Below are 13,630 nucleotides of genomic sequence, written 5' to 3' on the forward strand. Positions count from 1 at the left end.
AGGGAGAGCAGTTATATTAGGTGCGTTCGACTTGAAGCAGCGCTGCACAGAATGATCACCTGTATGACATCAAAGTACCGCGAGAGCGATTCGAATGCTTTGGATATGTGTGCTCTCTTATCGCTCTCGCTGTACTTTAATGTCATACAGTGATCCTTCTGTGCATGCAGCAGTGCTTCAAGTCGAACGCGTCTATCAACTTCGTGCGATTGCTTCTGGAATTCGCAGGTTGTAAAATCATCTCGTCCATACAATTTTCAGATAAACTCACTCGTGCCGTGTGCGTGGACATACGATCTTCCAACCATCTGAATTCGTACCGTGTACGCCCGCCTTAAGACATATATATATATATATATATATATATAATTAATTATCCTATAACAATTTTTATAAAACAAACATGTCTGTTTTGCAGTGATTAGGCACAGCAACCTTGGAAAACTGCTGCCTTTATAATTATTTTTCGGGAAATATTAATTTAAAAGACTTTCTTTTTACAGAATATAGACAACAGTTGTTCTGCATAATGAATATTTTCAGCATTTTGTCCTTTTTGTTATAACAATAATATTCAAACTAACTTGGTAACTTTTTGTTATATCCCTCAATATTTATTTGTGTTGTTATTGAAGTGCCCTTAATGTAGACATTTTATTCTTCTACTCTTCCATGTCCCATACCAAGATCTTCAGGTTTTGCAAGCCAAATCCTTGTCTTATTCTAGAAGCAGAACAAAATGTTCTATGTGTGATCTCAGACATAATCTGCCTTAAAAACAGAGAGAAAGCCACAGATGTCTTTCCTTCAAATGATGATGAACGGCTGGAAGTTTAATGGGATAAAACGCATTTGGAATGCACTGTGTTGTGATTGACTCTGTCCTGTGCAGATCATAGATCTACAAACTTGTAGTCCGATTGTTTGTTCCTAAATGATAATTGTCTGTTTATGGCATTATTCAGTACAAATGGTTCCTGAAATGGCACGTTTTGTTTCATTATGGTGTCAGTCTAACATTTTTTTATTATTATTAAAATTACACTTTATTCCAAACTTACAAAGATGCCATTTCTAAGCTTTAGAAGATTTGCAGACCTAGTGCATTAGTACAGTATTGAAAATGACATAAATCAACATTATTTTATTTATTTTCGGTAGAAGCTTTTCAACATTTCTTCCCCCTAATTTTATATTGTGTTGTTGCTAACCTGATGATGCAAGTGCTCATTTATTACACTACCTTAATCTTGTCTTTTCTCCGACTTGCTTATATTTTTTTGCTTTGAATCTGTTGTGGCTCATGATCAGGGGCAAGTTAACCTGAAATAGTTCATGATAATATGCCAGTGACCAGAACTGTTAATTGAACAATAGTATCAACCCGCAAAGGGCTATATGGAAAATGGAGACAAAATATTGGAAAATTTGTGTTTTTTAATACTTCTCATTAGGCCTCAATCATAAAACAAGGTCAGTATGAATTTTTGATTTAATCATGAAGACAAAACCATTTTGAATCGACCCAGTATCCACCCAGAACCTTTACTTCCTTTACATTGGAGGGATTTATAAATAGAACGCATGAAAGTAATCCAATTTTCTGTTCGCATTTGCAGGTCCTTCAAACATTTGATTGGAGGTCTGGACGATGTCTCGAACAAAGGCTATGATGATGCTGGCGCCAAAGCAAAGTAAGTCTGATACTCAACACTTTCTGATCAGGTTATCAGACTATATGGAGCTCTGTACATTAAATGATTCAGTATGATTCAATCAAGTACAGTGCATGCAAAAAGTTGTTGCAGACTTCTGGTAAAATGTTTTATTATTATTGCTATTTTTATTTTTTACCCTACATTTATTGTTAAAAAGAATACACTGAAACATCACACTGACATAAGTGCCATTCTATTACACTTGAAGGGGTGGTTGATTGTGATTTAGCTTTTTTAGCATTAGTTCATGTGTAATGTTGCTGTTTGAGCATAAACAATATCTGCAAAGTTAGCTGAAAGTTCAGTGCAAACAGAGCTATTGTCTTTTAAAATTATGGCAGTTTAATGCCTACAATTACGGCTTGTATGGATTACAACGAGTTATTAATGAGCCCCCAGGAACATACAACAAAAGGGTATTACACTGCTTTAGAGGAGTTTAGTTTAGTTTATTAATTTATAGAGCACATTTCAAGTTTTTGATAAAGATTTAAAAGTAGAAACAGAAGGGGAAGATCTAATATAGAGAGGCAGACTGTTCCAGAGTCTGGGACCAGCTACTGAGAAGGCTTTAGTTTTGTAAAGCAAAGTTTTAAAATCAATCCTGGACCTAACCTTTAACCAGTGGAGAGAGGCAAGCACAGGAGTTATGTGCTGAGACTTTTTAGTGCCAGCCAAAAGCCTGGCTGCTGCGTTTTGAACCATCGGTAGATTATTTACAGTTGAATTAGGCAAACCCAGATATAAAGAGTTGCAATAATCCAACTTTAAGGAAATAAAAGCATTAATAATGAATTCAAGATCTTTCTTAGATAGCATTATCTTGGTTTTGGCAATAGATCTTATCTGAAAGAAACTACTTTTAACAATAGCTCTAATCTGCTTATCGAAACTCAAATTAGAATAAAAAATGACACCAAGATTTGACACATTTGAGGATAAAGAACCAAAATGATTACCTATGTCAGAGGTCCTATCTGCTTAGGCGAAGATAACAATTTCAGTTTTGTCATTGTTTAACTGTAGGAAGTTCATGTCCATCCAACATTTTATGTCACACTGGCAGTCAAATAAGACAGACAAAGAACTATTAATATTTTTAATAGGAAAGTAGAGCTGAGTGTTGTCGGCATAAAAGTGGTAAGATAAATTGTGTCTGTATAAAATGACCAAGTGGAAGCATATATAATGCAAACGAAAGAGGACCCAGGATGGAGCCCTGGGGTACACTGTGATATTTTGGGGCATGGGAAGAAAAACAATTCTCTACTTTGACAGAAAATGTTCTACCTTTGAGGCCAACTACATGTTCTAGACTGTGTAAAAGAATATTGTGATCTACAGTGTCAAATGCAGCACTCAAATCAAGCAAAACTAAAATACAGCCAAAACCTACATCCAGAGTGAGTAAGATGTCATTTAAAACCTTCAACAAAGCTGATTGAGTAGTATGTAGCTCCCTGAAACCAGACTGTAATTTGTCAAAAATACGACAAGCCCTCAGGTATGAGGATATCTAATGGTAAACAACTTTTTCCAGAACTTAGGAAATGAAAGACAGTTTAGAGATGGGTCTATAGTTGTTCAAGTCATTCTGATCTAAATGAGTTTTTTTTTTTTAAGAACGGCTTTACTGAAGCATGTTTGAAATTAGTAGGTACCACCCCTTTGACCAATGAACTATTACCGGTTACAACTGGACTCAGAGCTGAAAAAACCTCCTTAAAAATATAAGTAGGCAAAACATCACAAGAGCAAACAGAAGATGTCATACTACAAACAATATCATAAAGCTGTGAGGGCGACACAGGTTGAAAAAGTGTGTGTGTGGGGGGGGGGGGGGGGGGGGGGTTGGGGGAGGCATTTCCATGGATGAAAACGTTTGAGACTGAATATTTGAACAAACACCCTCAATTTTATGGATAAAATATCTTAAAAACTGATCACACAGGTCAGTAGAAACCTCAGGTAGAACATTAGTAGAGGCATTTAGAAGGGCATTAATTAAGAGGAAGAGTTGTTGCCATGCTCTCGTATTCTCTGGGTCTCAGTCAGGCTAAAATTGATAAGCAATATTGACAACGCCATTTTTTACAATACAACCAGACCACATGTTGCTGAGGTGAGGGGCATGATGTTTCTGCACGTGTATTAGGCGGTTTAGCCAATCACAACTGGGCCAGCTAACTGAGCCAATTGCATTTTTCTGAGGGAGGGGCTTCATAAAACTAGGAAATCATCAGAGCATTCATAACAGAAATGACATAGCAGTTCAGAATACAGGTAAATTATGTGAAAAAAATAGTAATTATAAAGAACTTTGCTTTCTCTTCCCTTATTCTCTCCCCCGCTAACTTGTACTAATCTGAAGAATGCCTGAAACTTTGTATAGCAAGCACTTCCTGCATTTATTTGCTTCTGACAAATCGCTTATTGTACACCTCAATTGTAAGTTGCTTTGAAAAAACTGTCTGCAAGATTAATACTTGTAAATGATAAATAATGTGTAAAAAAAAAAGCATTAACACACCTTAAAACACCCCTTTAAAAATTAGCTCAGATTCATCCAATTTCTCTGGGTTGTCTGTAAGATTTTAACTACACTTTGACTGGAGTATGACTTTTATGTAAGGAGTATGGAGTGTAGATTGATGTAAAAAAGAGCAAGCAGAAGGCTGCAACATAAAAGAATATGAAAAAAAAGAAAAAAAAGGTCAGACTACTTTCTGAATGCACTATCAAGTAAAAAAAAAAAAGTATTTTACACGTACAAACTACATACACAAACACGCTCCCTTTATTAATAACACCTTTGCAATATGAATTTATCTCTTCTGTAATGAGTTCGAACATGTGGTGTATGATGAAAGTCCACATGGCAGAAATTAATTGGTTTTTGTTTTTCATTTGATTTGCATGTCTGGCATGTCTCAGCAGGACAGGTTTTCAGGAATGAGTAACCCAATATGACTAACTACTTTATAGTGTTCATCATATCTGCAGACATGTTGAGCTTTCTCAACATTTCAAATTCCAGTTACCTTTAAAATCTCTCTGTCTGTATTCAGTGCTGTGCTGGATGCTTCTTAACATTCAAACTGGTTTGTAATCTTCAGTCATAACTTTGTTAGGTCTTAAGTCTTAACAGACTTTTCGTATGCAGTTTGGCTGATTGGATAGGTTTATTATCAAAAAGCATGGAGCCTGCACACAGTGAGTGATTTTAGAGCGCCCTCATGTGGCCATACCTGCATGTACAATGTCCAGTGGTAAACATATTGTAGACAATTTACAATCTCTTGTCAGTTGTAAAATACAATTTGATTTCAGTTCTATACTTATTGTTTTTAAGTTACTGTGAACTATAAATTTGTTATTAATCAGTATTTTATTTGTATAAGGTGTGTACCCACTACACTCTTTGTCTATGAAAAACCACATACAGTGAACGGAACAGTATAATTAACTTGCATGATATGAGGGGGTGGTTTCAATATGCATAAAATTATATAGCTGCATATTGTTGTTGAGCTCTAGCTGTAAAAAGAGGCTTTGCTTTCTTTGAAAGTGTGTTTAATGAAGAGAGGGCCTGTTAAAAGCCCAGACATGAGGATGAGCTGAGATTAAAGTGCTGGACTATCAGAATAAAATTAGCCTGTTGCTGTAGGCAGTCTGTTTTTATTTATTTATTTATTTATTTATTTGTTTTAATTAAAAAATTACGTTTATCAAAAAAAAAACTTAATTCCCTCATCTTGTTTCAAACGCGTATGACTTTCTTTCTTCCATAAAACACAAAAATTGAAATTTAAAGATGCAGATTAGATTTGAATAGATTATTAATGACTGCTAAATTTACTAAAATGTCAGTTTTTTTTTCTTCTTAAGTAGATTCCAAGAAGTTTGTCGCACTCTTGTTTTTCTACATAATTTTAGAGATGACACAATTTAATTTTGGTGCTTCTTATTAAGTGGTAAAATAAACTTGTTGAGGTACAGCAGATATTTGCATCTGAATTTACAGTCTTCCAAGGGATTTACAAAGGAATTGCAGGGACTTTGTGAGTAGATGAAAAGATAATAATTAATTCTATCTAATGTAAAATTTAATTCAAATTAAAAGCTAACATGTTAGTAATATGATGCTTTATGTGTTTCAAAGTGAAACCCAGCACAGCGTTCATACTCAAGTTATTGTTTCACAGAAAATAAAAGAGAAAAAATATATGCATGTGTTATTTTTTTACACGCTTTCAGAATTTCTAACATTACTGTGGACAGATGTTTATAGCATTTCAGTAGAATTCTGCCAAAATAAATGCTTGAGGATTTGATGATTAATGCGTGAAGGTTTGAATGCTTCAATGAATGAAGACATAAATATTAGTATTTGAATTTGTAGTGTAAAATAAAATCTTAATTATTACTACATTTTTATATATTTTTATATTTGTTTTTATTACATAGTGCAATTTTTGTTATTCTACACACTATAACAATTAAACATTCCACTTTTAAGTCAACAAAATGCTTAGTCATACATACATACATGCATGTAACGTAAATGTGTCAGTATTTTATGGTAAAATTACATTATATGTAATCAACAGTTATTCACTGTTTATAGTATGGAAACTTACTTTAACATTTTTACAGTCTTTGACTATTAAAATTGTGATTTTTTTTTTTCTTTAACAGTGCACTGCAGAATTTGTCATGTCCATTGTATATTGATAGTTTTTACGTGACATCACACAAATGCTTTGTTTCACTGAAGCTTTGCTTCACTGACTGCCAGTTATTTTTACGCAGTTTGCAATAAGTATTAATGTAGTAAAGCCTAAGGAGTAAACTCCTTATTGATGCATATTTCGTACAGGCAAGCATATTAACCCAGAATATAAACACAATGTGCAAAGTTACATGTTGAATGGTATCCCATAGTTCCCTTTCAGTCAGTCAATCTCGACGTCACGTCGATGACCGACGAAATTGGGATATCGCTTCAATAGACCAATCTACTTCAAGTTTAAACTAAACGACCCAATGCACATTGGCATATAATTATTGCATCCAGCTGCCGCTAATCACAGCGTGAGTATGATAAGGCAGCAGGTGCAATGCAATGGATCTTCCTTATAAGGATGCCGTTTCACCCGTGCGTTTCTAGGTGCGGTCGTTACCTGGCAATTGGTGATGGTCAAGATCGCTGCCTCACATGTCTTGGCGTCGAGCACGCTGAGGTGGCCTTCATGGATGAGTCATGTTCCCACTGCAGGAAGATGACTATCTCGGAGCTGTGAACCAGGCTCTGCTACCTTCAGGGGGGCGGAATCCCGTTGCGCTGCCGCAGTCTGGGGCTTGTTCTGGCGGCTGACAGACGAGAACCACTTCCGGCAGTAGCGCTGGTGCTTTGAGGATTACAGTGGTGGCAAACCTCGCAGGTAACCAACCCTCTGGGGACCATCACTCCTTTTGCACCTCCGATCCAGTGGAGCAATCCACGGATTGCGCTGGGCCCTCTGTAAAGAGTGTACCCCACCCAAGTGCCTTTCTTCCCGGAAGTGCATGATGAACTCACCAAGTCGTGGAAGGTACCTTTTACTGCCAGAAATCGGCCGGTGAGCTCCTTCTTCCTCAACACCCTCGATGGCGGTGAAGCGAAGGGGTATTTGGCGATCCCGCCGGTGGCGCATGCGGTAGCGATGCATTTGTGTCCAGGGCGGCCCCCTGCGTCCGCTCCCGCACCGCATCTGCAGCAGCCTCCAACAAGTATTGCCATATAGATTCAGGTTGCGAGCTCACTCAACTAGAAGTGTTGCATCCTCCTGGGCACTGGCTCGTGGTGCCTCGCTGACAGATATTCAAGGATCCCAATTCCGTCTGTCATTCGACGTGATATCGAAAGTGACCGAATGAAAGGGAACGTCTCAGTTACGTATGATAACGCTCATTCCCTGAAGGAGGGAACGGAGACGTCACGTCCCATCGCCACGGTTGCTGTACCACCGCTGAGCCGCAGGGTCACCGGCATGGCTCCTCAGCGAAAACCTGGTATGCATTGCACCTGCTGCCTTATTATACTCACGCTGTGATCAGCGGCAGCTGGATGCAATAATTGCATGCCAATGTGCATTGGCTCGTTTAGTTTAAACTCAAAGTAGACTGGTCTATCGAAGCGATATCCCAATTCCGCCGGTCATCGATGTGACATCTCCATTCCCTCCTTCAGGGAACGAGGGTTGCCATACATAACCGAGAGGAAAACCATTGTAAAGAAAACACTGACCCATTAAGCGGGTTGGGTTCATATTCTGACCTTATCTTCTTGCCTATGTAAACTATGTATCATTAATAACATATTTAAAGACTTTGATCTTTTAATATTACTGTTTTAAAAATGTTAAGGCACTTTAAGTGTTTTTACAATGTTTGTTGTGCTGTTTAGTAATTGAAATATTGCAGCAGGTGCTTAACCACTTGAGCTGTTATTTTGATTTTTTGAGAATTAGGCATATGCAATATTGGACCCACCGGTGGGTCCCCAGAGTTGATGTGGTTAATATCGATTGCAAATGGCAAAAACTTGCATTTTGTTCACATACCTTAGTTTTATTCTTTTGAGAATACACAGCAATCACAATCACAGAATTTCTTTGCGGCATAGTGTTAGAGATGAGACTCAAGTGTGTTTTCCCAAACTCTGGCATTAGGCAGCGCTTTGATGTTGAAATCCAAGCCAGCGGTCAGTTTGAAGGAAGGATGGCACACTGCAACACCTTAACTGTCTGCAGACATAGCCATTGTTCTTCTAGGGTCACGTCCGCTGATGCACATGTACTGTACGATGGTCTTGTTGCCATGACGGCTGGTCAGTGTGTGTATTTAGCACCTCTGTTCTCATTAGAGTGTCAGGTTTGTAGAGGAACTGGAGTGCTGTACACACAGAGAGATCTGAAGTTGTGTTAATGAAATGCACTCTGCTCACAATAGCAAGTGTCTAAACAACCTCTGTCACCCAAGAGAATTACGGTACATTCATTAGTTACTAGGATACTGGCCTTTGGCTCTTTGTGTGTGTGTGTGTTTCATATATGTAGATCGTTCCCTTTTTGTCATCTGTACTTTTTGATATTTCAGAAACAGTGATTTTTGTATTGCATTTGGAAGGTCTTGGTAGTGCATTGCAGATATTATTCAATGTTATAAGTGTTGTATAATGTTTAATAATAGTAATAATAATATAATTATTATTTACAATACTTATTATAATTTACCATATGTACATTTGATTCACAATGTTAATATAACTATTTATTAATATTATCTGTAATGCTAATTTAATAATAATAATTATTAATATTTTTATTAAATAATTTATAAATTATTATTTGAATTATGTACAACATTTGTTATTATTTAGAGTACTTATACTTGTTTAACATTGTAAATAATTATATTTGGTGGTAGTAATAATAATAATAATAATAACAATTATTATTATTAAATTATCATTAGAAATATAACATTAGAAGTACATATTATTTGCAATACTTACATTTGAATTGCATTATTAATTAAATAAAAATAAAAATGCTAACTGTTATTATTATGATTTTCTAAAATATTTGTTGCAATATACAATATTTATATTTTGCATCACTAATACTTATAATTTGCATATATAATTTGATACTGCTACTACTACTACTACTAATAATAATTAACAATGATATTGAAAATTATTATATTTATTATGTACAGTATAATGTACAGTACTTGTTTGTTTAACATAATAAATAATTAGATAATAATTATAATTCAATACAAATTTGTAGGGTCATACTACGACTGCTGCTACTACTAGTGGTAATAATACATTCCATTTTACTAATATCTCAATGTTATTTAACAGTATTACAGTTTTTAAGTATTACTGTGTTTAGGGAGAAAAAAAAATTAGCACTATAACATTAATAAATCTAAACTGCTGCATGTTGAAAACTGTTATAGACTTGACTTGTGGTATAGAGGGCTTCAGACTTGGAGTCAAAGACTAAGCAAAGCCAAAATATTGACAGTATGATCTGAGGTTACTCCAAAAGTTGCTCCGCATTGCTTTGGCTGCGCTGGCTGTGCTGAGCACACAGATAAGGCAGATGTCATTTCACACTATGTTGTAGCAGAAAATGAGGACACTATGTTCTGTCCTTTGCAATAGGGCAGACAGATTTCTAACTAGCCTTATGCCGTCATTCAACAAACGCTTAGGGTTTACCTTCATTTATTTTTCTTGGCTTCACCACGAGCATACTTCATGCATGTTGACTGTGTTTGGGCTGGACTTGCAGTAGACAGCTGTCTCCTGTCCCTCTTACTAGCATGTTGTTTTTCTTGGGAATCGCCTGTCATAAACAGCCTATATGTAGAAGCAGAGGAGTCCCTTCAAAGTGTAGCTCACAGCTGACTATGTGACACATATTATTGAATGGTGATTGGCTACTGACCAGCCAGGGCCTCAGTAATAGTAACATATAAGAGGTGATTTCATCAGATTTTTTTCAAGACCAAGAAAATATTTATTCAATAAAAGTAGCTAATTGCGATACAGAAATTACAGTCAAGAAACATCTTGACAAACAGATTAAGCTGGTTTGAGAGGGGTACTTTTTATTTGGTCCAGGCTGGACCAATGCTTAGACCAGAAAATCTTGGTTGAGCTAAAACAACTTGATGCTTGTTCAAAAAAAGAATGCGTTTTTGCATTTTACTGCACTGCTCTTCCATCTAAACATGCACTAGATGGACGTCTTTTATTGCTGTGTCTGCATCTCACCTGTGAGTGGTGCAGTTTTAAGTCTAGCTAAAAGAAGTTAAACCTTCAAATATTCTACTGCCCTGTGTCTCATGTTTTTAACCACAAAAATTTATTTTGCATGAACAGCTCCTTAAAAGTGATGAGTGGCTGAATTTCTGGAGTGTTTTATGCAAAATCATTGACAGTTTTGATTTTTCCAGTTAATATAATAAATAACGCTGTCTGTTTTCTAATATTAATGATATAATTTAATATATTAACAGTCGGGGATGTTCTTTGCATTCAATTTTGCACAAAAACACAATGTTGTTTCTAATGATGTGCTTGAATTGGTTTATATTTGCTCACTGCGCCCTCTTCTGGGCTCAGGAGACAAGCCAATAGCATTTTTTCCTCATAACTGAAATTGTTTTTAAAATTAAAATAATATTTCTAGTATTAGTAATATTTACAATAAGTAAAACACACACACACACACACTTTACCTAATCATGCACAATTTCCCCATAACACTGTTCATATAGTTCACAGCCATGCAACCTTTTTATTTAAGACACACTTAACATATAAAAGATGTAATCTATTTACTGTATTTACTTGCATCGTCTAGTAATATTTGTGCAGACATTATAGAATTCTTTATCTCAAGAAACACAATCTTGGCAGATGCTTATGTAAGGTGTTTATTTTTGCACCTGGCCTTTCACTCTCACGCACAACCCATTTGACAGCTCAGTTACTTACATCCTCCAGAAGTTCAGTTGTATTCTGTATCATTTACTATGAATTCCACATCCGTCAATATGTCAATGTAAATGTTTTGCATGTTGTTTTCACAAGCCTTTACTCTAAGAACATTGACTTTGAGATCTGGGATCTTGGGAACAGATGTTCCCATTTGTTTTCATCATAAATATTTCAGTCCTCAAATCTTCAAATCTTGAGCCCTTAGACCAAACAAACCAGCTCTAAAAGACAACACCTTTCTGTTATTTCACATTGGATCATTTTTCTATGGGACTTTTACTTCCCGAGCCCGACTGCAAAGCAATTTGGCAAGAATTGAATGACCTCACATTGAGAAATATTACATAATATTTATCTCTAATTAACTAGTGTAATAATTATGCAAGCAAGACCTTGTCAGTCAGTGCTCATGAGTTATTACTGTCCTGCTGTAGTTTGAAGAAAGGCCATCCGTCCGTCATAATGACAGTTGTGGTGTTGAAGGAACAAAGCTGAGATTGGTGCAAGGTCGCTACCGCTGTTAGGATTCATGTGACTGAGACCTCGCTCATACATCTAAAAACAGACAAAGAAACAAACCCCATGTAAGGCCATTATACCAACGATACATGACCCAACAGCTAATGGTTGTTGCATTAGGGTGTGAAACTGATAAGCGTAGTCCTTGGTTCTCAACTCAAAATTTTGACTCAAAATTTGACTTGAGTAAAATTTTACATTTTATGATTTGTGGCAAGCCATACAATCAAACAGTGAATTATATTAAAATAAACTGAACTGCATTGGAACAGCAATTAGCTAAATTGATTATATTTGAATGTAGCACCTAGAGTTCAATTGACTTTCTTGTTTGTTTTAATAATACCATTCAGATTAATATATTAAATTTATATTTAGCTGACGCTTTTATCCAAAGCAACTTACAATTGCTACATATGTCAGAGGTCGCACGCCTCTGGAGCAGCTAGGGGTTAAGTGTCTTGCTCAGGGACACATTGGTGTCTCACAGTGGATTCGAACCCGGGTCTCTCACACCAAAGGCATGTGTCTTATCCACTGCGCCAGTAGTATCCACTAACCTATAACAAGCAACAAAATGTGATCATTTAAGTCTAAAAAAATAATTAACAAAAATAAAAATTAGATTAAAGAAAAACATTAACTTCTTTCATTACATATATGCACAAGTCGATATAACAGAAATTCATTCAATGTGATTTGATGAATTTTATTTTAAGAATAATAAAATTAATATTGAATATAAATATATCAATCTTTATACAGTTTAAATGTTAGTATCAAAGCCTAAAAAGATGTTATAGTATGTTTAAAAAAAAAGAAAAAAAAAGAGTTGTTTATGTTGATGGTGTTACAGCCTGTCAGATTTCATATGTGAAATGGTCACATGCATGCACTGGATTTAGCTTGCTTCTGTCATGCTTGACATCCATTAAATACGTTATTTGCTCTAGAAAGATCTGTGCTGGACATTTTACAAGGCCTGTGAATCATTGTTTATAGTCACACTGTGGTCAGATAGGTCACATAAGACACGTGCAAACTTAAATGAGTAAAACAAAATGTGACAAGAACCAAGTCAACAAAAGCTGACCTAGACTTAAAGAGGTCGACTGAAGTCAAGGGGATGTAATGCAGTCAAATGCTGCATTGTGGAGAACACCTGGGCAGGCCGCCCGCAGCACGCTGTTTTCTGTCATTTCATCCATCTTTTCTTTGTTGGGAATGAGGTCAAAGCCCAGCACCCAGCCGTTCTTAGCTAACCACTGACCCTTGAGGAAACTGCCCGCGTTCCGACTAGAGTTCGGACTAAGAGCTTATTTTCACAGCTGTAACAGCAGAAGTGGATATGTTGAAAGGCTGCCACTTCTGCATGGAAGAATGTGACTGCTTTTCAGCTTTTTACCAAACACTGGAAGCCAGTCAATGTTTAGAACATTCCTCCTGAAAAGTTTGGGCTTTGTGCTAGATATAATAGGCAGCATTTTAAAGATAGCGTTCCTAACCTGTAAAACTTAAAACAAGTTAGGTAAAAAATATTATAAAAGTAATCAAAAATGAGTCTGATTGTATTACTTAAAATGTGTAATGTAATGGATTACATTACAATTTTTGTCATTTAATTTGGAATCAGTAACGGATTACAGTTTGTAAGTAATCTTCCCAGCTCTGCCCATGAAGCATTGTGAGGAAATCTGTAAAAAAAAAAAAAAAAAAGATGATGATGATGATATTTTTGAGTACTATTTAAGTTGATGAATATTGCAATAAGAGTGGCTTTCAAAAATAACATTAAAAAAAGAAAATTAATTACAATATTTTTTTTCTT

At 35.9% G+C, this 13,630-nt stretch overlaps 1 protein-coding gene across 2 annotated transcripts in view; it reads left to right on the forward strand.

Annotated features, from left to right (window-relative positions):
* The window catches only part of LOC132122006 (cGMP-dependent protein kinase 1-like), a 170,599-nt gene that overhangs the window by 139,443 nt on the left and 17,526 nt on the right, over positions 1 to 13,630 (forward strand). For both annotated transcript variants that reach the window (XM_059531801.1, XM_059531800.1), the window contains exon 9: positions 1,620 to 1,694. In XM_059531801.1, the coding sequence (XP_059387784.1) occupies positions 1,620 to 1,694 (75 nt within the window). The remainder of the gene's footprint in view (positions 1 to 1,619; positions 1,695 to 13,630) is intronic.

Source organism: Carassius carassius, chromosome 40 (assembly GCF_963082965.1).
Source record: "Carassius carassius chromosome 40, fCarCar2.1, whole genome shotgun sequence".
NCBI lineage: Eukaryota > Metazoa > Chordata > Actinopteri > Cypriniformes > Cyprinidae > Carassius > Carassius carassius.